At 40.7% G+C, this 25711-nt stretch overlaps 1 protein-coding gene and 1 long non-coding RNA gene across 2 annotated transcripts; one reads left to right on the top strand and one right to left on the bottom strand.

Annotated features, from left to right (window-relative positions):
* Positions 1-1462: 1462 nt before the first annotated feature.
* Positions 1463-25309, bottom strand: LOC108502275. The gene is made up of 3 exons (XR_001876403.1): positions 24769-25309; positions 13705-13800; positions 1463-1670 (listed from the first exon to the last, which is right to left on the bottom strand). It is a non-coding gene; the product is annotated as an uncharacterized LOC108502275 (long non-coding RNA).
* Positions 18288-19629, top strand: PTH (parathyroid hormone). The gene is made up of 2 exons (XM_017825056.1): positions 18288-18373; positions 19368-19629. The coding sequence occupies exons 1-2, from the start codon at positions 18288-18290 to the stop codon at positions 19627-19629; spliced, it is 348 nt and encodes a 115-aa protein (XP_017680545.1).
* Positions 25310-25711: the final 402 nt, after the last annotated feature.

Below are 25711 nucleotides of genomic sequence, written 5' to 3'. Positions count from 1 at the left end.
GCACCTACCTCAGTGCATTTAGACAACAGTAAGACATTTGTTTCCATTTTGATAATTTTTGAGATTTTTTTTTATATAGTTGATATCTGATAGAGGGTTATTGGAGTTGCTAAGTATCACATGGCTGGACAGATCTTTTGCATGGTCAAACCAGTTGTAATCCCACATAAATTGTAGAGTACCTTGGTTTAAACAGCAATGAATTAAAAATAAAGCAAGTTCCCTGTGTCCAGAACTTTGTATTTAGGAAGACTGGACATATTTATGACTCCTTGTAGGATTTTGGTTTTTCACTGCAACACATCTTGGGTAATCTCCATCTTGTGGAAAGAATCACAAGATGCTACAATACATGTAAGTGAGTGGAAAATTGTCTTTATATACTTGTGGTTTATGTTATAGGCAATGAGCCTGCTGTCTTAACAACTGTCAGAACCATAAGATTTTGAAGTTATTCCAAATATGCAAAACTGTCATGGAAAGAGCAATTAGACAGGGGCAATAATACCAACTAAATAGTTTCTGAATGCATCAGAAGGATGACTAGATTCCTAAATTACTGTGTAATATTGCAAAGTATATCGATATGTCTGTCATGGAAAAATCATGTTTGAATTCAGTTCTGCACCCTAGACCTAGGATATTTCCTGGTTTAGGAAATTTTCATGAAGATACTCCTCTTTAGGTGTGGAAGAAATGCAAAACGCTTAGATATCATAAAAAAAACCTGAAAAATAATCATAAAATAGCTGTAATTAAGAAATATATATTTTGCTTAACTATATAGCAGTTCCTCAAGTAATTATGTCTTCTTTCTAGGTGCTCTTAGAGTTATGTTCAATATGCTTTTAATAAACATTGCCAAGTTAACAAACACTCCCAAACAGTTACATTACTGTTTGAGATTTGCAATCAACCGATTACCTATGCCTAGCCAGCCCAGAGAAAATGTCATTTTAGCTTGACAAGTCCATCCACACCAGCTGTGTTATAGTTAGCTCAAGCTACACTAGCATCAATAAGAGCATCTTCAGAGAGCTTGTTTCTGGGCTGCCCTGCCATGGTGAAGCTCATGCCACCAGGCTTCATCGTGCCTGTTTAATTAAGAAGCTGGATTATGAAGAACTTGACTTGCTTTTGCAGCTTGATAGGTCTGTGCAGATATGCCTTAGATAGACATTTTATGGCATTACAGTCTACTTTATTCAGTGTAGTCCCACTGATAACACAGCAATGCTCAGTGTTTATGAGGATTCCTCTAAATCAGGGGGATGCAGCTCCTGACTCTGCATCCCTTTTATTTTCCACTTCTTGCTCTTTTTTTTCCTCTGTAGCTCCATTCTCTTCTACCTCTCTCCACACTTAACTAGAGGTAAATTACTATAGGGGACACTTAAAGATGGCCAGCAAAGGACTTTTAAAAACTGCAATTATTCTTTTTTGTTTCCTCACATTTACCTTTTTTTTTTTTTCAAGTGAGAGTTCCTTTCTTCTCCCGTGTTCCTTCCTCACCATTCACTTAATTTTACAAGCCTTGTCAGGTCTTGCTCTCTCTCTTCCTGGAGACAGGTGTGTCCCCTTTTCTTGATCCTGCACTGTACACGTAGGCAATGGGATGACAAATCTCAAACAACTGCTGCCTTCTTCAGTTGATTCACTGGTTGCAAGAGCTGAAAAACAATAAACTAATGACCTTTCAGTGAAAAAAATTATTTCAATTCTTCAGGCTTTTACTTCCATTCTCTGGGATGTCAGTATCTCCTTTTCTGCCATCATGAAGTTTCCCAAGATAAAAAAGGTCCTCATTTTATTATTAAAATGCTTTTTACACTTTGTACTTCTAGTGCTTTCTTAGTGTTCACTAAGGAGAATAAAATCCAAGAGGTCAGGGGTTACTTTTCCTTTTAGGTTTATGCCAGGAAATCATATGACCTGCACACAGAACTTCCAGAGGGTTGAATGTGTAGCAGAAGAAGAAATTCTTTACTGTGTGGTGAGGCACAGGTTGCCCAGAGATGCTGTGGATACTTCCATCCCTGGAAGTGTTCAGGGCCAAGTTGGATGGGGTTTTGAGCAACCTGGTCTAGTGAAAGGTGTCCCTACCCATGGCAGGGCATTGGAACTGGATGATATTTAAGGTCCCTTCCAACCCAGGCCATTCTACAATTCCTTAATATTCTAACAATCAAATTATATCCTTGAGGATATATGTGAATCTCCACATAAAAGATATACAAGTAAAATTTTATTCTCATTGGAAACCAAGAAACTGTCAGAATATTTGGTTTCTGTATGCTTTGGTTTTGGGGTTGGGGGTATTTTTTTTTATACTGGAGGAACTAAGTAGAAAGTGGGAAAATTGACACAGATCAGTGGTTCTTAAAACTTCTACATTGGATCAAATGATATAGCTCAAGTCCTAAAGAAGTGAAAGATAAATGTTTTCAAAAGCTTCTTAATTGCATGCTTTAAAAGTATTTTAAGTTCTATTTCCATGAAAACCATGCGACATTTCTGAATAACTTAACACAGCTTCACACTGTCTGTTTTCAGACCAAACAGAGCTTTGGAGATGGATGATTTCTGAGGTTAAGATTGTATTACTGATTGTATTACATCAGAATTGTGTATTGTGTAAGATATTGTGTGAGATATTGTGTGAATCACTATTACTACATCTTCTTGCTACCTATGTCTGATTTATGTCAAATACTTACAAATTTATTTATGTATATAGGCCTAGTTTCTGTTTGGTTTTTTTCTGTCTAGAAACCTGTCAGTCTTTGCTCTGCAGCTGGTTAGAAATGCTCATATGGCTAATTGATGCTGGTCAATATTTGTGGCAGTGACATCTAGCTGGGAGGAGAAGTCAGCAGGTAAGGTAGTAGCATCCTAAAACATTCTTTCTAAATCTGCAGGAATTCATCAGTCAACACTCAAATCAAGAAGAGAAATCAGCTACATCAGAATCCAGATTGAGCCTGACTTCACCAGGATTTCTGCAGGGTTAACTTGGCCCAGTTTCTCTTTGTTATTACAGTGACCATGGAAAGGTTCTGTCGTGTCTGGGCTGTATCAGAAGTGTGGGCAGCAGGCTGAGGGAGGTGACTGTGTCCCTCTGCTCTGCTCTGGTGAGACCCCACCTGCAGTGCCGCCTCCAGCTCTGAGGCCCCCAGCACAAGAAGGACATGGACCTGTTTGAGCGAGTCCAGAGGAGGCCACCAAGACAATTCGAGGGATGGAGAACCTCTCCTACAAGGAAAGGCTGGGAGAATTGGGACTGTTCAGCCTGGAGAAGGCTTTGGGGTGACCTAACTGTGGCCTTCCAGTACCTGAAGGGAGCTGACAAGAAAGATGGAGATGGTCCCTGCCCATGCCAGGGGCTTGGACAAGATGATCTTTGAAAGTCCCTTCCAACCCAGGGCATTCTATGATTCTGTAATTATATATATATATATATATATCACATTCTATATAATTCTATGTATTATTTGCATAGAAAATTGTTCAGATTTTTTTTTTCTCAGGAATAGGCTTTTTGGCTCTCTGGTTCCTTCTCACACATGTGAGAGATTTGCTTCTCAATCATACGAATAAGACATCCCACATTTTTTGTTTCAGCTGCAGAAGCCAACCCTTTCCCTGTGCACCTGCTGATCCCTTGTTCCCAGGAGAGGGCAGTGCTGCTGAGAGCACACTCGTCTGCAGCACTGTGCCTGGAGCCAGTAGGGAACGATCTGTTCACAGCTTTTGACTATGTAATAGAGAAATGCCTTCAAAATAAGATACAGAGGAAAATGTTTTCCCTGTATAGGTATATTACAACCTATAATGTGCCCTGTAGCACTTAAAACTGGGAAAAAAAGTATATTTAATAGCATACTGATTAGGCCCTGGATACACAGTGACCTTGCTCAGCTTTCTAATATATGCAAGAATTGAAGAGTACACATGTCAAGATGATAAGCAAATTTTCCCCCAAGATTCTTACAGTTTTTTTCTTGTTTCCCCAGCAAGTAAACCCCTATCCTTGCTCTCAGTACATGGGACACTTGAATCACTTGCTGTGGATGTCATCAAAAAGACAACTGCAGAAAAGAAGGTCCCCAGACTAAACATCAGTTAAGCACTAAGTTCCACAACTTATCCCTATAAGAGCTGGAGGAAGTCTCACAGAAACCCATGGCCTCCCTAAAATATCACCAGCTCTGCAGGGGCACAATTTACAGACCTTTTTTTTAAATTTAAACTTGCATGTTTTTGAATAAAGCATAAGTCCATTGAGGACATAATAAACTGACATCAGATATCAGAATTTAATACAAAACTGGCTTTGCTGAGACTGGGCTTCCCGCTGTGCATCCCTACCTCCACAGCAGTTAAAGAACTGTCTGTGCTTGTGGATGCCTGGTTGCCTCTCCAAACAGAAAGCTGGGAGCTGGGGAATTTGATCTGTAGGCCAAATTCTCCTTTTGAGATCACTGGCATAAGTGAAGGAAGAACATTCCCCAGCAAGAATGTTAGTCTTGTGGGAGCAGTGCTCTCAGGGAAACCTTATGTGTATCAATAAAAAAAAAAGAAAGAAGCATCCTGGCAGTGTGGTTTCAAGAATAAGTTAGGAAAATTTGGTCCATCTAATTTACACTGAAGGAAGCCACTGCCACTGAAGTCTTGAAAGTGTTGTCACAGCTGTTTTGGGTCAGAAAACAAAAATATTGAATATATTGTACTCTGTGTGCATACACAGAGGGAACAGAAGTCCTGCTTCTCCTTGTTGTGTGTGATATCGACAGTGTGATAAGTTCAAATTGCACCTCTTCCCACACAGTATTTTGTACTTTTGATTTGTTTTTCTGGTTTCTGATATAGATATCTGAAGAAATCAATGAGATGTACAGATATAATGGTAAGATGAGCCAAGAAAAATGCATGCTAGGCAAGGAATGACCTTTGTGATACCTCCACCTCAGCAGATCCGCCCTTGATTACAAATATTCATGACTAATGGTACTGTTTTAATTATAATGGAACACTTATTGTTGAGGTGTTGCAAATGCATCTGATTTTCAAAAGCTTTTGTATTTGAATGTTTTGCCAGTTCTTGCTGAAACTCCTTAAGCAGTAATAATTTCCTATGAAACTTGCCAAAGCCCACTCATAGCCAAGATATTGCCTGATAAAAATCCTAAATGAAGTAAACTACATTGATTAAAAAACTATTTAAATGCATAAGGATTCTTTACTTTCATGTAAGTACTTTTTCAGTATCTGGATTCCTTTCCTGATTAAAACAGAAAGTGAGGGGGAAAAATCCTTGTGGGAAACTTATGCTTCAGTGGATGAGAGCTCTTGACATGTGTTGTTCTTAGGAATAGAGAAATTTCTAAACCAGGTCAAACTCAAGAACCATCTTCTCTTCTTTATCTACTACATTTTAGCATTTTCAAATAATTCTGGGAGATAATCGAGGCAGGACCTTCTTTGTTTAGATCGGTTACTCTTGCAATTTTTTTTTCCTTTTTAATTATTAAGGCAATCAACGTACCTAAATAAATCTTGCTGTTGTATAACACACCTGCTCACCCCAAAAGCCTTTTTCAAAGACTAATACAACTGGTTCACTATCCTCTGGAACAGAGGCTGTTTCTACTGAATGTTTTGCTTAGTGTAAACAAAACTAAACACTGAAGATCTTTTACCTACCTTACATAACTTCTTTCTTTCTTTAGTTACTATATCACTTGGCTTGCAGTGGCATTTGAAACGCCTGGTTCAGCTTCCTTTGTACAGCTAAAACTTAATTATTTTCAATCAACTTAATTATTTTCAATATATATCTTTAAATATGATACTGTCTTTTTTTCCTTGCTTTCTATTTTGCATATGAAGCTGCTCTGTAACTACCTCAGCTTATAATCCTTTAAAAAAAAAAAAACAAAAAACAAAAAAACCCACAAATTGCTGCAGAGACATGGTGGAAACTGCGATCTGAGTTGTCTGCATATCTGGCATATGTTTTTTCCTTTGCTTCAAGAAGGGTGATCCTGGAAACTACAGGTCAATCAGCCTCACTGTTATCCCTGCACAGTCACAGCATGGGCTGGACTAACACCTTGCAGTAGTAAAGGCTGGGGACTGACTGGCAAGAGAGAGAGCACTGCTGGGGGGCACTGGGCTAAGCCTGACTCAGCAGTGTGCCCTGGCAGCAGACTGGGCTCTGTCCACTGCAGCACAGCCAGCAGGCTGGGAGAAGTGGTTATCCTCTCTTACTTAGCACACACTGGGCTGCACTTGGAATACTGTGTCCAGTTCGGGAGCCCCCAGCACAGAAAAGATGGTCGAGTTGAGCAAATCCAGCAGAGGACAACCATGACAGCCCAGGGGCTGACACTGTTGTCCTATGAAAAGAAGCTGAGAAAAGCTTATTCAGCCTGGAAAAGACTCAGGAGGGCCCAATAACAGCCTTCTGTACCTAGGAGGAGGATACCAAGAGGGCAGAGCCAGGCTTTTTGCCAAGGTACGTCGTGAAAGAACAAGAGAAAATGGCCACAACTAGAAATATATGAGATTCTGACTAAGGAAAAAAATTTTCCCCTTAAAGGTAATTAAACACTAGAACAAGCGTCCCAGAGAGCTTCTGGGATCTTTGTCCTTGCAGATTTTCAAGACCCAACAGGATAAACCCCCCAGCATCCTGGTCTGAATTAGTTGTTGACCCTGCTTCAAAGCAGGCAGTTGTACTACAGGATATCTGAGAATTTAAATGATTCTGTGAAACATGAGGCAGTTGAAAGCCTCGTCTTTTAAAGATGTTACATTGGACAGTAACTTCTTCTGAACACTGAGAAATTTGAACAGCCCTTTGTATTTTTTCATGGTCTGTGCTCAAAACAATGCAAGGTATTTCTCTGAAAATGCAAAATATTGATGTGATATCATCACGTGGTTAGTCTAATGCTATTTACAATGCAGTCACAGAAGCTGAGTGACTTGTTAACACCTGTGTTTCTCCATCACAGAAGGACTAGGATGTAAGTAAATGCCTGTAACAAAGTATTTATCATACTTGTGCAGTGAGATAATACAGAGAAGTGTTTTATTACATGGAGGTGGGATTGGCACCAGCAATAACAGCTGTTAGCGCGAGGCTCCCCAGAAATCCAAAAAAATTACAGTCATTCCATTCAGTGTTCATAGTTTTGCAAAGAGCTTTAACCTCATGCTTCAAAAGAACAGAGCTATAAATTAAGGAGAACAATACATATTTGTATTTATTCAGAAATATGGCATGTAGTGTGCCACAGGACTGATTATAAACTAGGAATAAAAACTGAGGAGAGAACCACAATAGAGATGGATAAAATAGTGAAGGCTGATGGAAAGAAAACAAGTATGTCTGGAGTGCAGAAAACATGGACACACGTAGAGTGAAAAGCTAGTAACACACAGAAAGCTTTAAAATCCAGCCTGCAGATTTGGTGTCATTCCTCTGTGAAGATCAATACAAGGAAGACAATCTAGGAGACTGGGAAAGATGTGCCTCTTGCAGGTGTCAGGTCACTTGTGCCAAAGAGCTTGTAAACATTACATAATAGAGCAGTACTGGACTGGCAGCCCTGTGGCCTGCTCTGCCACCTGGAATGCAGGACCTCTCATACCAAACGAGCTCAGCTTCTGGTCTCTGCAGCCGGGATGTTATGGGAAGGTATCTCCACTTCCAGGCAGTGATGCAGGGGCCTTTGGGTAACATTTCCTGTTATTCTAGGTAGATTTCAGCTTTGAGATTCGTGGACATAGTTTTTCCTGTTTCTGTTTCCTCATCTGTAAAATGTGTAAAGTAATTCTTCCCTCAAAGATGGTATGAGAATGACCACGAGCAAGAGACCTGTTCAGGCATTAGCGATAACACAGCTGTAGAGCACCTTTTCCTGGAAGGATACTATTCCTCTAAGTATATCCTTAGTGTGATGAGGTCATATTTGAGCATGTGTGTCTTCAGCCCTGGCCATTCCAATGCAATGTCCTCTCTTTACATTATTAGGCTGCATGGCCACTGTAGCAGGGACACATGGGATTGCTCAGCTTGAGAAGGCAGTTGCTGGACGTATATTTGCATGTATTAAGGACCTCTATGTTTTGTAAATGCTCCCAATACACAACTTCACTGTAGAAGGCCCTTGGAGTTCTAGAGAGTTAGAATTTGATCCCAGAATGGCTTTTCCACTTAGCATACACCAGGTCCAGATTTGTGTACAGTGGTTCCTTTAAGGATAGATTTCAGAATTACAGAATGAAATCTTCCCTTCAGTATAACATGCTTCTTAAATACTAATGGTTTCCAGAGGAAGCAACACTTCTCTGGCTTCTGTTGCAACCCTAAGTTCAAGGACAGCCTTGTAAATGTGCATCCTTCAGTTTGAATATTTGCACCCCCTCACATAACTCAGCCAAGTGCATCCAGCCTAGTGCGTCAAAATACGCCTTTTTGACCCTAACTAATTTCACTCTAAATCAGTGTTCTCGTCTGATATTTCAGGCCCGCTCTTCTTTTTGAATGTACTTTAACAAATATCTGCAAAGTCCAAACCCTCAGATGCTGAAAATTAGCATTGCTAATGTCAACTGAACAGCTGCTCCAGCGAGTGCTGAACATAAACCAGAGGGGATGCACTGATTTCACAGCAGTGTGCGAAGGACCCGATTTGCAGAGTGAACGAGCGTGTTCAGAGAACAGAGTTATGCAATTCATCTATTCTGGGGATTAGCCATTCCCAAGGTTCTGAAAAAGGTAACTGGGTTGGGCTATTTATAGAGTCTGTTCCTACAGTTACAGCACAGATGTAGCACGGAACGGAACCAGTCACCTCCTCTGTGCACCTTGGTGAATTTATACTCTCACAAATGTTCATACATCTCTTAGGTACAATGAGATTTAGGGGTCTGGGATGCTACTGTCGCCTCAGCATCTGTTTGCACATTAGTATGCCCTATTTCCTATTAGCTTCTGACAATGCCTTTGGGTTTCAGGTCATTTGTATTACAGAGATACAGAGAGACTCCTTTTGAAGGGGTTTCCTTATGCATAAGGGAAGAGAAAGGGCATTAATCTTGGGGAAAATAATACAATGATTGCCTAAATTATTCTGCTTTTTAATTTCACAAGGCTGCTAGGGATGGTGACTTAGAATCCTTCCTTTACATGATTCCCTGTTTCTAAGATGCATTTGTAGGATCACTGTAAAACTACAAAGCCCATTGTTACTCCTGCAGTATGATAACTGTGCATAAGAATCAATGAAAAACTACAACCTGTACTCACAATCCTGAGGTCATTCAGAACTGTACAGCTTACAGGAAGAGAAGGAACAGTTTATAGAAGGATAGCACAGGTTTGGGCTGCTTCTTATAGATTCTACTTTTTTATGTATAAATATTTGTGTATATATACTAACTTTTATCTTTTCTTGAATATTGTAAGAATATTTGTTTGGGTAGTGGGCAGTAAGAAGAGGGCAGAGGAGACAATAGGAGGAATGGGGAAAAGCCTATTCCTAATAGATGGGTTACCAAGAAAAAAAATCAAGTTAGGGACAAGATTCTATAGGGATGACCATTTTAATAGGGACTAGGAACCATGGAAAATGAAGTGATTGCTTAGGCAGAATTGGTTAATTTTTACCTTCACTAGTCTATCCCATGAGATAGGGAGATCCCAACGTAAAACAAGGAATAACAGAAAATGAGGGCAGAAATATCAGGTTGGGTCCTTCACTACTCAGCATTCTATATTGCCATTCATGGACAGTGCAAGATAAGCAAATTTTGATTTGTTTGTATCCTAGTCCAAACTTCATAGATTAAAATGACAGTGTGCAGTGTATGGAAGTAGTGACCTAGGCCTTTTATAAAAAGCATAGAAAATTAAAATGAAGAGCCTGAATATGGAAGAAGAGACACAGCCTATGCATCGATTTCAGTGGAGGCTAAGGAAAGAACTAAACACTTCAAGATGAAAAAATTAAAAATGAGATAACCTGTATAGCTTTCTAAGAGAGGAGACTTACACATGTAAGTGTGTAAGAGACCCACTGGTGGTTATGATCTATTGAACTAACCAAAACTCCCACTACAGGTAATAATTCTGCTCTCCTCCAGTGAAGATCACGGTACAAAAGGCCAGGGGTGATGATCTGTAGAGCCAGACTCCAGCTTTTTCTTTTGAATCTCATGGACTCAACACAGAAACTGAAACACGGAGAAACAGGGAAACAAGAGCACATTAACTGTTAAGCACTGAGACCCACAGAGCTGCACTGCAAAGTGCATTTTCTCACAGACTACCCCGTCCAATCCAACCAGAGAGCTGAATGAAGCAGAAAGCAGAACAGGGAGTGACTGGTACTCAAAATGCATACAAGGTGCTGGACTTCTCAGTGAACTAGAATCTGAGAATTACTATAAGATTTTCGTGTTAGCACTGATGTTTCGGGAGATTCTAGGAAGATAAATGAGTTTTGAGAAAATTACTGGTCAACATAGAAGGATTTAAAAGGTGCAAATAATGCAAATAAAGTGCATGTGCTAAAAATTAAGAAAATCATTAATTCAAGAATTTGATTTTAACAAATATTAGTAATCTAGGTAATAATTTCGTGAAAAGGATGGATTAAATAAAGCAGGGAAAACACAGAAACAGTGTTATCCCTCTAGAAAATAATACAAATATACATACAAATACATCAAGAGTTTCTTGAAGAAACTTCAGGTCAAAATATTCAACTATGGAGTTAATCCTTAATAAGTATTTGTCTAGACATTTTCATTTAAAGGAGTTTATTTTGGGGACAAATCTTAGTATATAACATAAAACATTTCATTTGCTGTAATTCATAGCTCAAGTAATAAAAAGCTTCATGTAAAATGCAACATATTTTTCATCCTTAGTATCACCACTATTAGAGAGAGGGTCTGCAACATCTTGCATGTTTATATAGCACCTGGTACAATATTTTCCTTCAAAACCCAAACAATCATTCACACCAGTTCTGTTATGTTATGAAATTTTTCAGCTGACTAGGGACTAAGATTTTTACAGGATAGTCACTGGATTGAAGGAAGGGTCTAAAATGTCATCATTCATTTGTGAACTGTACTCGTCATTGCCATGAGATTTCATCAAGCTCCAGATTGCTTACTTGGATGCTATCTGCTTATCTGCAGTGGCTGCAGAAAATATGGGAATATGAACTTGAAATGTCTTTCCAGTAGAAAGGACAGAAAAATACGTGGCTACCTGCATAAAACGTGCAGACCTTCATTGTTTCATCCTGCATCATCTCGAGTCTCCATGGTTATTTTATGCAGAGCTAGCACTTTCTTTCTCACAATGGTTTTGTTAGGTCAAACCTAACATTTGCAGACATCCTCTGCTCCTAATATTTAATCACTCAAACCTTTTCTAGTAGATGTCTTAAATGTTTTTAAAAAGATGATTTTACAGAATGTGCAGATATGTGCAGATATATGCTGAAGAGAGGGTTCCCGAATCCTGAAGTCTGGAGTGAAGAGCTTCAGGCTGGAAGAGGAATGGGAGTGGATTTTAGAGTCACTCCTGTTTCAGTATTAGATGCATTTCCCTCTGGGGTTGCTTGTGCTCTCAAAATCAGTCTCCTTGTGTGGCTTGTCATGCCACGTTGGTTTCAAGGACGACAAAAAAAGGGCACGAGCCCTTGTTACAGCTCCAACTGCCCTGCAGGTCACCGAGAGGGAAATCAAGCCTGCACAAAGCATTTAGAGCCAGTAACAGCCAACAAACCTTCTGGCCTGTATATGACTATATATATGTGTGAGAATACATCTATGCATAATTCGGTTTGGTGTGGATCCCAAAAGTCCTATCATCCAACAGCAGTTTTGAGTACTGTACCAGCTTCCTATATAGTGGGAAAGGTTGTTCATTACAGCACTGAATTCAGCAGAGCTTTGACAGATTGGTGTTTGTGTCATGAGGGCTAAGTGATCACTGACTGTAAAATAATTTCCCAGAAATTTTAAATCCAAAGCAAAACTTATATACTTTCATACACAATTCTATAAATACTTATATATTCAGTTAACGATTCACTAACAGAACTTTAAAAATCTGCCAATATGTACTTGTTGAAAGTAACCATGGCTTTTCTTATTGTTCAGGATGCACAAGAGCATTTTTGTTACTGACCACTGAAATATGTGTCTGCAGAGACTCAGAGGTAGCTCATCTTCATGACTTCCCTTAACAGCCATTTTAGCATTCCTCCAGGCTGCTCTGGGCTGTTTCACCAAGCTTCAGATTCTTCTCATGAGAGAGAGATGAGGTAAGCAGGACTCTCCATTTGGTCTTCAAAACAGCCATGTAATGTAATGCTATGTGAAATTCAATGCAGCCATGGTATAGGGTGGCATGCAGAGAGCAAGCACTCATGCATTCCTGATCATGTCATCAAAGCCTGGCATGTCCATGACAGGTCAATAGAGAAATTCTGTGACAAACTGCACAGCTCTGTTAGATAACATGGCTAAGTTACACTGAGAGCAAAAGTGAGTGTCCATTCACACATTCTATATGTTTTATTTAACTCTAGAAATAATCTGGATCACAATTATTGTGACAGTGTTCAGTCTATCCCCCAGAAAAGCAAGTGAACTTAAAGTCAGGTGGGACTAGACTGGGACTAGAATCTACCAGCTTCTGTTTTCTCTTTGATCTTTTCCTCAGTGATGTTTGCATTTAACCTGTCTTGGTCTAAATGCCAATAACCTAGAAACAAACATCATCAGTATATACTTTACTCAGAAAGATAACAGGGAGGTTCAGGAACATTGTGATTCTCAGATGAAAGATTTTATGTACCTGGAGAAAAAAATATACTGGCGAGCAATTATTTCCAAATGCACAGTTGCCAGTAGCTGCTAAAAGCACGCTGTATGAAGCAGATTGGACACAAACCAGAACTGTGATAGGCAATCTTTTGATTTTCACAGAAGCCTCTGTGCTGTTTTTTATCTAATTGGAAACTGGCATGTGGTTGAAGCTTCATCTAGCTGCATGAACCCACAAAGCACCTGAAGATACCCAACATTGCTTGCATAAATTACCGAACACGCTGCTTGCGGTATTCGAAAAGCCACAACTCTCGTCAATCAAACGAGGTCCTGAAGAGTTTACTGACTGTCACTTTGGCTTTTCATTGTGTCAAGGGAGAAACATTCCTTGGACACATTTAGAAAAGTTGCCTCACCAGTCATCCAGTGTGTCACCAATTACTTTGCTCAATGACTTACTAGTGTTCCCCCAGCCACAGCCGCAGTCAGAAAGCATTTTATCTGGAACCACCCACTGGAGCAAGCAATGGGGGGAAAGCCTGCTTTTGTAGATAGCACTGCAATAATCTGACTGCAGCACTGAAGCCTTAAATCTAGGGGATGCAGAATTCTGTAGGAATACACCAGATTACATAATTAATTTGTGAAAATCTGCTTTAGTCATTTAAGACTATAATTCTAGACAGTTCTGTGTCCTCTAACCATATTCCAGTAATGTCCCCTCAGGATTTGTTTAATTTGCAGGTGCAGTATAATATTTCCCCTGACAAAATGAATAGAATATACCTGAAAGTACACACAAAATTCAGGATTTTTACAATACGGTCATTGCTCACCTACCTGGCTGTAAAACCTGTCTAATTGCTTTCCCCTTGTTTTCAACCCTGGAGTCTGGTTACATTCAATGGCACAAATTCAACGTCAGTGGCACGCCACCTGCAAGCAAAGCAGCACAGATTTTTTTCATGCCCAGTTGATTCAGGTATCTGTACAATCTATAAGGGAAGGTCAGGGAAGGGTAGTTTTCTGGCTGATCAAGAAAAAGCCCTCTCAGAGGAAAAGGCTGTGGTCAGCTCTTCCCTCCCACACTGTGATTCCAGCATCCAGTTCTTCAGCCCTCTCCCTCATCCCCAGAAGTGCCATGTCCTTGCTGGGTGTCTATAATGCCTCGTGGCACAGAGAGGCCTTTGCTGTAATAAACTCTGAAGTTTATAGCTATACTGAAAATTGTTATATTGTCTCATTTCCAGTATAGCATTCCATGGGTTTAGGTGATGCTAGAAGAGGACACTTGATCCAAGCTTAGATCCTGCCTGAGAAAGTTCGATGGTGTACACAGAGAAACAGTCACACGTTTGAACTACAGTCTTTTAACATTACTGTACTTCAGCCTAAGTCTCATCAAAAGTTACCTCTTCCAAAGGGAAAGAAATGTCAGTATTGACAAAGCAGCATCTACACCAGTAGTTTGCAATCAGCTTCTGAATTTGTTGCCTTTGTCTGGTAGGTTACTGAAACATTTGGTGGTTTGTATTCTCCTGACTGCTCTTTTCACTCTTACCCACTGAGGCTCATTCTTAGCCTGCTGCTTTCAGGATATGGAAACTCAGAATCCACTGTGTTTTCCCTCTTCTTACTCCAAGAGGAGTAAAAGCTGTCTTCTGTAGGTCAGTCCTCATTTGTAGGCACCAAAAGTTCCTAAGAAACTGCAGGATTTTCCATATTTTGCCTTTGTATTTGTGTGCAAGGTCTTATACCTACAAAGGATCGTGAAATGCCTTTTAATTGAGGGGATAATGTTTATTTTTTCTTTCTTTTTCATGGCAGTGTCTATATTTGGGTAGTCTTAGGCCTCCTACTGAACAGCAGTTCAGCAGTTGTTAGCCCTGGTTTCCTGGGTTCAGCTCTTCTATTAAGTAGTCCCCAAAAGAGATATGAATTTTTAAAAGGATCCTTAAGAAAGAGAAAAAATTGAATCTGAACATGAATCATCATCTGCCTGAAACATTAAAAGAGCTCAATACCATTTTCAGCTCAGCATTAAACAGTGGATACGGTGTCCAAACAGAAGTGTACACAATTAAAATATTTGGTAAATAAAATACATTCACTTGGTCCACTATCTGTCATTTACACACTTGATATGCCAAGGTTAGCAAATATGGATGAAATTGGGCAAGTTACTAGCAGCTATATTTTCAAATAACATAATTTCTAGATACCGGGGATAATAATCCAAATCAAAATAAGTTATTTTTTATCCCCTGCATATAGAGTCATGCAAATTTTGAGCTGCAATGTGAAGTTTCTTTAATTGCCATCACAGTTTTTATTTTTTACATATAATGGGGCCCGTATTTAATGTTTTTTAATTTTTACATCTTCACTCATCTGAGGCAAACTGCTTTTTTTTTAAGTATCAAGTTAATCCATCTTTGTTCGAGATTTTAGGTACAACCTGTCAATACCTTTGAATAAAAATGACAATAAAAATATATCAGAGTTGCTTTAAGGAGTATGCATGCTGCAAATAAACCAGCTAAAATTACATCTTGTTTAAGGGCATCCATACTGACACACCATAGGTTGTCTGAAGTCAGGATTCTCAATTACAACATCATACTCTGGTGTTTCCTCTGTATTAGTTTTATTCAGAGCTCCAGCCTGGGGTCTCTACCAGATTTACTTGGGTGTTGCAGGGGGCACAACTGCAACTCAGAGAGTAACATGGGCAACTCAAGTCTGCTAACACTCCTTTTGCAATTGCTGCTAATGGTTTATTGCCAGCTTTTGCTATCAGTTGTTGCCAGTTTACGAGAAATCGTGATTTTTTGTTCTGTATACAGACACTGGATTTTCTAACCCTCGTCCTTTAGTTCATCCCATGCTAAAGGTTCCATAGGAATGCCAGGCCTCTGTAAAAAAACCTGCCTTGAGGGTTTTGCTAAAGGTTTCACACATATTGTGGTAAAATCTAAAACATGGAGCTTTTCATTGCCACTTTCAAATCCTTTCCTGTTATGCCATGTCCATTTTTATTCACATTATAACTATGAATATCCCTTTGTAATAATTTAGTCACATTTTTGCCTTCAGGTTAGTATCCCTGGTGGTCACAAGAGACACAAATCTAATAAAACATATTCCCATAAAGCCCCTGCATTTGTGTGTAGGGGGAAAGGGTATTGACACCTGACAGTACAATGCTGGAAACTATCTTTACCCTGTTTTCTTGAACTTGTCTAAGTGAATGACTTCATTACTTCTCAGTTACTCACTTTTTTATTTACTAAGGGAACCATGAGATCTCCAGAGCTTTTTTGGAGTTCCTGGTTCTTCCCTTCTTTTTCCCATGAGAACAACATCTACGCAAAGCAGTATTATAAAGTGTATTTTTTTATCTCTTTATGAAATGCCAGGAGAATATAAAATAAACATAAAGCATTCGTGGTAGAAGCAATAATATCTTCCAAATTGTGTGTTAAAATGTGCAGATGCAAACTGGCTTTTGTTTGTGGGTTTTTGGGGTTTTTTTCTGGAAAAATACACTGGAACTCAGAAGAAGCGCCTAATATAGGAAAAACATCTTGCAGCCAAAAATAATCTTTCTTCATGCATATGGGAAAGTACCTCTGATTTACACATTTCCCTTCTTAGAACGTAGGCAGAGCCCTATAACTCTTTTCCAAGATTCATAAAGTACTAATTTGTATCACAGCTGCTTCAAATGCCTTCATTCTACCTAGCACATTTGAGGTGTTCAGGGATATTCACAGGGGCAGGTGGAACAGACTATTTGAACAACTTTTCAGTGGCACCAGCTTCTTTTTAAAAAGAGGATCCTCAATCATTCTTGGGGCTTCTGCTCCTCTCCAGTATATTCTTTTACAAAGAAACCTTCTAGCTGGCCTGAAATGACTTATTTCCCACGGGCATTACAGATCTTAGCTTTTCAATATTTTGTTTTAATTTGGCATCTGTAGATCACTGACCTTGCAGCCTCATTTACCTTCTTCACAGCTACCCAGGACTTTCTTTTTGCTGAGACCTCTTTCCCTGTAAATGCTAAATTAACAAAAGCATCCGAGGGTGGGTGCATGAGGGTCAGGAGGAGGGTGTGTGTCGAGAGAGTGACATCAACTGAGACAATAAAAGGGCTTCCAAGTTACTTAGAAGCTCTATTTTAAAGTTACATTTAAGGGGTCCACTAAACCAATTCAGTAGTCTTTAAATATACTTGACATCAAGAGACAGTCATCTGCCGACATACCCAAACCAGAAATCTCTTTAACATTCTATCTGGTAAGTACACTCTACTTTTTCTTTCCAAGTTCTCTGGAAGACTTATTTAGAACATTTTATCATTGATTCTTTATTCATTTTACGTTCGTTTCTTTCTGAATCTCTTAAAAAAAGGTGAGTGTTAGTAAAATCAAAGTGTTATATTATCTGAACCAAATCTGTGAAGTGAAAAAAATCTGAGGCAGTGAGTTAGAAATAACTTGAAGTGAATTCATGTCCTGAATTTATAATATCGGGTTAGATGGACTGCCAGGACCACAGTCATACTGTCATGTAAGAGCCCATGTTATAAATGCTTTTCTGACCTGGAGTAAAGCTGCAGAAACTATTGCAAAAATGGTACTGTGGAGTTTTATATTTCTTAACTTTCAGTTATTCTGTATCAAGTTTCTTAAGCTGTAACAAAAAGATGCCTTTTCTGACTGCCAATACTGAAAATCCAAACTGGAAACTGATACGGAACTCTGTCATTTCTGCCTGTTGTAGCATCATCAGCAATAAATATTTTCCAAATATATTTCAAATGGCAGTTTTGCTGATGATGTGCAAATCAGAGGGGAATTCATACTGGCAATGCAGGATTATCCCTGAAAAAAACGAGGGGCTAAATTTTGATTTCTCTTATGCAACTAAACAGGGAATGACAGAACTCAGTAGAGTTATGCCTCTCTGCAAAATTGTCAAGTTTCAGCCTCTTCATTCTAAAGAATATGCAAAAGAAATAGATAAAATAACAGAAGTTTTTACTTGCATAGTTATATACAAGTATTCCACAGTACTTGAAGGCTATAAAGTAGTAATAATAGTAGTAGTAGTAATAATATTGGAAGAACATGGTGCTTTTCACCCAGTTATGCAAGAGATAGGCACCTAGAGGATGATGATGATGATGACTGATGATGATCATGATGGAGGGCATCTAAGGCTGAACAAAGTTTATAGAGTTGCTTAGGAGGTAAGTTGCTAACAAAACTAGGCTTGGAACTAAATTCTTCATTTGCATTCCTAACCCATTTCACAAAAAAGCTATTTTTTCAAAAATGATGTCTTTCTTCGGATTTAAGAGAAATTACTTGAAACACAGATTTACACACGTCTTCATTTCTATCTTTGTAGACAAAATGACTTCTATAAAAACCCTGGCCCGGACTGCAATCCTCTTATACACCATATGCTTTCTTACAAACTCTGATGGGAGACCAATGGTGTAAGTACATTGTTTTACACAGGAGGGCTTTGGCTGTTCTTTAAGTCTTCTCTTAGGAATATCATTGGGTAAGCTGCATCCCTTGGGGGTCCACACAGGAAGGCATCTTTTGTACCGGGTGAGGTTCTAGCTGGAACTCACACTTAGACACCAACAGCAAGCAACTGAGAGTCAAATCCACAGGGAATCATTTTTCCTTAGCTCTGGTGATCACAGAAAACTGCCACTGAATAAATGCCATAGTTTGGTTGATCTAATTGACCTAATACCATATAAGCCCTAAGCTGATTTACAACAGCTAAAATAAATTACAAATACACAGTCAAACAGGATTGTCACAAAACGTAACTATTCCCATTTTTTATGCCTTCTTACTAATATTTCACCATCCACCCTCCCTCTCTTGTCCAGGTAACAAACCAAGCAAAATCTGTTTTTTGAAAGATTCAGTCAAATTGATTTGACTTTCACTTGTTCAAATACAAATTCTAGTTACTTTGTTTTCTTTTGTGGGCTTTTTGTAATTAGTGATTCAGCATAGAATTTGTTACCATCCTACTGGTACCATGACAGATATTAATGCTATAACTGAATATTTGGGTGGGAGGTTTTGATTTACTGGACTCTTTAATCATGTTGTTATTTTACCTTCTGCTTCTCTCATTCTAAGCCACTTGACTGATTTTCTTACCAGCCCTTGACTGAAAAAAAATAGCATATAAACCAAAATTTTCAGCCATTATGCTAGGTGGCAACTAGGCTTGCTAACCACATTTTAAATAAAATTTAAAAATTCCCCAGAAAGACACCCAGACACCTGCAAACTAGGGAGTCTGGAACAGCATTTTTCTATCCCTTACAAATCAGAGAGGCAGCTTTGACAGCTCTGCATTGTGGTAGCTCACAAAAGTTCCCAAGCCCAGGTCTTTGAGTGAGGATCAGGAATTCAAGAAGGGCCACCACGAGCCTCTCTCTTTGCTCTTGTTTCCCGCAGGAAAAGATCAGTGAGTGAGATGCAGTTGATGCACAACCTTGGGGAGCACCGACACGCCGTGGAGAGGCAGGACTGGCTCCAGCTGAAGCTGCAGGACGTGCACAGCGCCCTGGAGGACGCCCGGACCCAGAGGCCTCGCAACAAGGATGACATTGTCCTGGGCCGGAGGCTGCTCCCCGAGCACCTGCGGGCAGCAGTGCAGAAGAAATCGGTGGATCTGGACAAAGCTTACATGGATGTCCTCTTTAAAACAAAGCCATAAGGAAAAAGGCCAGAGCACTGTGTCTGTCCACGTGAGCACGTGTCTGTATATCACTGATCCAGTAGGGCATTTCATTGTTATTTATTCAAACTGCGGGAGGGGTCGAAGGCTCCGCTCAAGGTTGAGTTAGACATCTCACAAACAAATAATAAAATGTGTTTACAGTCTACCCAGGACCACTGCTGCTAATTTCTGGGTATCTTTTGGCTAATGTATCTTATAAATTGCCAGCATAAAAGACAGAAAGAAGCTCAAAAGAGCAAGAAAGTTGAAAAATCATTTAAGACCTGTTCTACAACTCTTACATGGGCAGCACTGGTAGGTAATCACTAGGACTGCTTGTGCTGCTAACCAGCAGTGAATAAAGTCAGTGGAGTCTGTCTGCAGAATGGGGCACCCTTTTGCCTAGAGTTAAATTCTGTTTGACTTTGTACTAATGAAAATATGTAAACTTAAACCCACTTTGATTTTCAGAAGGAGGCCTAAAATCAGATGAACATTAATTACATAGCAAAAGCTGCATGATAATAACTCAGGATTAAAGAGTGCAAATATAAAATAAAATAAAGTAGGAAGACAAAGCTTATAAGTAGAATGGGATAAAATTAAAACCAAATGTGAGATATGAAAGTTTAATTTTGCAAAATACTGAATCGAAGGGAAGGTTTGATTACCTTCCTCTTCTCCAAAAAATTACAACCTATAATTAACTGCAGAAACAGTGGGAGCAGAGATGGTAGCATGTATGTAAGCACAGCCCTAACTATGGAACTGGGAAATGATTCTATACCAGACAATTACAACCGAAACAAAAATCTTGCAATATAATTTTTTTGTCCCTCATTTTCTCTATAAACTATATATCTCTGAATTCCTGTATGATGTGTTAGGCCTCATGTGTAAGTAATTTTTGTTTGTGAGAGCAGTGGCTCTCATAAATAAAATCACTCATTTCCATACGCAATTTTTTTTGTAGAATTAGGATCTCAGGTTTCCAAGTCTCCAAAAGGAGAAACATTAACATGCAGAAATCATGCTGGGAGAGGAACCATGATCTCTAATACATTCAAACCCTAAGCAAGGCTCAGAAAGAAATGGATGGGAAAAAAATCAATTATGACAGTAATATAAAAAGCAGCAACTACAAAATTATTTTGCATGGCATATGCACAGATGTGTTTAGGATCCTCAGTCAGTTCTGAAGAATCAGGAAGTTTTCTCAGCAGGAAGAATGGTGGGTGCCTCCAAACCTGCCAGAGCTCAAACCCGGTTGAGTTGCTGCTCTGAGCCGAAGTGGCTGCATTTATGTTCCCCTGTTGATCCTTATTTGTTTGTTTGATGTCTAGCACGCCTTGGGGAGCCCGGTAAAAACCTCCTCAATCATTACACATATAAATTCAATCTGCTGAAGGCTAGAGACTTGTAACTAGTGAGCTGTAGTTCATCATCTTGGCTGTACCTCTATCAATGTAAAGGCCCTGGTGCTATGAGCAGATGGGGTGTCAGGGCAAGGGCTCCCTGCCACTTGTCTGGTTGTAGAATCGAGGCCTTAAAGTGCACTTTCTATTTATTCTTTTATCAGACATCTGTGCTAACTTAAATAAAGAAAATTGCATTTTTGTACCTATGTCTCACTTATGTATTACCAAATAAAGTGGACCAAAAGCTCTTGGACATTACATTAAAGCATAATACCTGACTGACCTGTGACTATTCTGATATAATTTAGCATTTGGGACTATTAAGCCATTTTATTTTATTACAGCAATATAAATACAAAAATAATGATGAGAGCAATTTTTATTTTTGCTTTCATCTTTCCTGCACACAAAATCATTTTGGTGGTTAAACAAAAGGTATTTGCCAAGCACAAGCCTATTCGTGTCCCCTCTACAATAATGACACGTTCAGAAACTACGTTATCTTCAAGTGCCAAAATCATAAACTTTCGCATTTTGATCTAAACAAAGAACTCTATTTTCTAAATAACTTATTCTTCCAAATCTTCAGCTATCCAGTAGATGAAAGATGCTTACACAACTATTTAAACTTTCTGTACACTTACAATATAACTCTTCAGGACTAAAGACAGCACAGTGGCATATTAATTAGTGCTGGGTAATGCCCACCAGAAATAAGATGTAATTTGAATGAAATTACTTACTAATTATCTAGAAAACAGATTTGATACGGCTTTTCAGCTTAAACCTTTGATCAGTGTAGCAGCAGTTAGAACAGAAAAAGGTTCAGAGTGGGGGAGAGGATGTTATAAAAAATACCTTGATACCAAAAAATTCATCTTCACCTGGACAAACATGCAATTTTGGTCATCTCTCTTTCACAGATTAAGGGGACTAGAAAGAGGATGGTAAGAAATAACAGGGCCACTGAAACACTTACATATGATAATAAATGGTAATGATGTCAGTCAGAAAAGAAATGAATCAAGAGGCATCATAAAGGTATGTCAAGTGAACAGTATGGAGAGATAAATGGTACAGCCTACCCATCTTTCTGAGAGAACGAGGAAAGAGGCAAAGAATTGAGTTTGCCCGTGGCTGAATATGGAGCTTTGAGCCACTGTGAGCCAAAATCTCATCTCCAGGAAATGTCACTGGAGGAGACATTGGCATTCTCTTGGGGATGCTTGAGTTCTCTTCCCACGCTGGAATGTGCCTTAAGTGTGTGCCAGGTTGTGTACTTGCATGCAAACAGTGTAAATCACTAAGTGAGCCAGCACTTCACAACAGACTCAGAGGAGACTTCAGAGCACCCCTCAGAGTGAAATGAAGTTAAAAAAGTGTTGGATCCACAACCCTTCACGTCCACAGGATCAACCTTCCAAAAATGAGGTGTCTCTAGAAGGCCTCTTTGCTCCCTGAGGTATGTGGTTTCTGTGCACATTCTTCCTTTTGAGGGAGGAAACAGAATCACAGTCACAGAATCATCAGGGTTGGAAGGGACCTCATCCAGTCCAACTCCTGCCAAGGCAGAGTCACCCAGAGCAGGTGACACAGGAACGTGTCCAGGTGGGTTCTGAATGTGTCCAGAGAGGGAGACTCCACAATCTCCCTGGGCAGCCTGTTCCAGTGCTCTGCCAGCCTCATTGGAAAGAAGTTCTTCCTCATGTTGAGGTGAAACTTCTTGTGTTTCAGTTTTTGGCCATTGCTCCTCATCCTGTCATTGGGCACCACTGGAAAAAGTCTGGCAACATCCTCTCAGCACCGCCTTTGAGATTTATATGCATTAAGGAGATCCCTTCTCAGTCTTCTCCAGACTAAACAGGCCCAGCTGCCACAGTCTCTCCTCATAGGAGAGATGTTCCAGACCCCTACTTGTCTTTGTGGCCTCCACTGGACTCTCTCCAGCAGCTCCTTGTCTTTCTTGTGCTGAGGAGCCCAGAACTGGACATCACACTCGAGGTGTGGCCATACTAGGGCCGAGCAGAGAGGGAGGATCGCCTTGCTTTATAATCTGACAAGGGCTTTTTGCCAAGACCTGTGTGCTCGAAGACCTATCCCATGCAGACACACATCTGTTGTACACACCTGGTTTTTATAAAATTCTCACTGAAAAGAGAGATAATCACATCTCTCACTGGTGACTCACTGAAACAAAAACCCACTAATTTCAATATCCATCATCAGGGGGAGTAAAACAGTAGTAAGTGAAAAAAAAAAACAATGAAAAATTGACAAAGCCAGAATCACATGAAGTCAAATAAAAACAAGATAATTTGTCAGATCCTACCCCTGGAGATTTAACTGCCTGTGATTTGGCTTTCTAAGCTGCTTCTGACTTTGGCTGCTGTAAATGCTACTGTTTCATGTTGCTTAGTTCACTGCTAAACGTGTGGCATCTGACTCCTTGCCTTGTTAGCACATTCTGACAGCTTTTGTGAGAGCTGCTTGGCCCTCATTGTTCTGCTGCTGGATTTCTAGAACTGTGTGGTTTATCTCTGTGGCCATTGTTAAAGGATGGAAAAAGAGAATTCATTTAACAGATCCATGTTTTGCTGTATATTGTAGCAAAGCTTCTGTTCTTTGTGGGTTGTTTTGGTGTAGCAAAGGCACAAATCCTTGCTCTCTTGCCCCCTCTTCCCCTCCTCTCCCCAAAGAGCATGAGGAATACAGCTTGTCTGTCTGATGTTCCCTGTCTGAAGCAGTGAGATCTGCTAATGCAGATCTCAATGTACACCTCAGGCAAGTCCAGAGGTGTATACTCACTGAATCCTGAGATCAAAACTCCTAGGTGTCCCTGAAAGAGGAGGATCTAAAATATACCAAAAGCATTGGCTGTACAGTTCCAGGCTCTGGAATCTGACAACAAATTAATCAAGTTCCTCCACCAGCTGTTAAATCAGAACCCCTGCTCAAAGTGGATATACTCATCAGTAGGATATAGATTCATGTTCCCTCTTACCCACATGTTTTTCCTGGAAAATCTGGTCCAAATCTCTTAAGATCTGTCTTAAGAGATTCTGGTAAGACCCCATATATGGTGGTTGGTCTTCAGAGTGGGGCTTCCCCAAAATATCCCCTGTGCAACAGGACTGGCTTCCCACAGTGCACAGAGAACAGACAGACATTCAAAAGGTTGAGCAGAAGTTTGCTCCTTGTCTTTCTCCTCCCAAACTGCCCACTAATTCAAATTTGCTTCAATATACTGATTATCTGGAGTTCTACAATCCTTTCACCTGATATGGAAGTCAAGCCCTGCTTAATATATGATCCTTAATAACGATGCAGTAGAAGACATCTCAGAAGAGAGACAAATGTTCTTTTTAATCTGAATCTCATCCTTCAGCTATCTGAATACAGCTGGTGCTCGGTGTTGGTTTATTCTGCCTCCTCCATCTCATGAGGATTGCGAAGGGTTCAGTGTCCTCTCAACACCTGTGACACTTCAGTGCACTGAAGTTACCTAAGATGTGGGACATGGTAGTTCTGCTGGGGTATTATGGAACGAGAGCCACGTCCACTACATTATATTCCTAAATAGACTGCAGATTACACAGAATCTATACAACTTATAGGGCTGTACAAACACGCAGTTGTAATTTAAATCAGGAATGGGTTTTAGGATGAAGCTTGAGATATCAGGTGCCAGCTCGCCTAGATAAACTCTATTATGTGATACCTGCGCCACTATCATCCCCTCAGTGCTGCTCCACAGGGAGATCCCGGCTTTGCAGGGAGATCCCGGTTCCACGGGGGAGATCCCGGCTCCTCAGAGGAGAGTCTGGCTCCTCAGAGATCCTGGCTCCACAACGGAGATCCCGGCTCTACGGGTTGTTCCAGACTCCTTAGGGGAGATCCCGGCTCCACAAGGAGATCCCGGCTCCACAAGGAGATCCCGGCTCCACAAGGAGATCCCGGCTCCACACCCCCGCCGTTCTCCACCGCCGGCGGGCGGCGCTCGCCCTCCAGCACCGCCCCGGCCCCTCACACCGGCCGCCCCCTACGCTCGGCGGGGAGGATTTATCACGTTTCTATCAGTGTGTTTTATTCTGTTCCTGTTTGCGGTGATTTGTGCTTTGTTAACGTTTCACTCGTCCGGTGTTTGTTTTGTTGTGTCGGTTGTTTTGTTGTGGTTTTTTTTTTTTCCCCTGTCGGTTTTTATCCACGCGGGAGTTTATTCTCCCACTTCTCTTCCCCCCCACCCCGCCCCCTCAGGGAGTGCCGCGCGCCGCTCCCTTGGCAACGGCGTCCCGCGGCTCTCGCGAGATCCGGGCGCCTCCGCCGGCGCCTCCTCCGCGGCAACGGGGGCGGCTCTCGCGAGAGGTGGCGGCGGGTGCGCCGGGCCTGGCGGGGCGGCGGGAGCGGACGCGGCTCGGCCGGTGAGTGAGCGAGGGAGGGAGGGAGGGGGTGGCTGAGGGGGCACAGCCGGGGCGTGTGGGACCCTTCGCCGCGGGGAACCCCTGCCGCAGAACCACAGAACCCGCAGGGTCGGAAGGCAGTCCCCCTGCCCGAACCCCCCGCCCGGGCAGGGCCGGCCGGAGCAGGTGGCACAGGAGCGCGTCCAGGTGGGTCCGGGATGTCTCCAGAGGGGGAGACCCCGCGACCTCCCCGGGCAGCCTCGC

The sequence above is a fragment of the Lepidothrix coronata genome, unplaced genomic scaffold (genome assembly GCF_001604755.1).
Source record: "Lepidothrix coronata isolate B3197 unplaced genomic scaffold, Lepidothrix_coronata-1.0 Scaffold115, whole genome shotgun sequence".
NCBI lineage: Eukaryota > Metazoa > Chordata > Aves > Passeriformes > Pipridae > Lepidothrix > Lepidothrix coronata.
The sequence above is the reverse complement of the archived record's forward strand: the minus strand, read 5'-3'. Positions and strand labels throughout refer to the sequence as shown.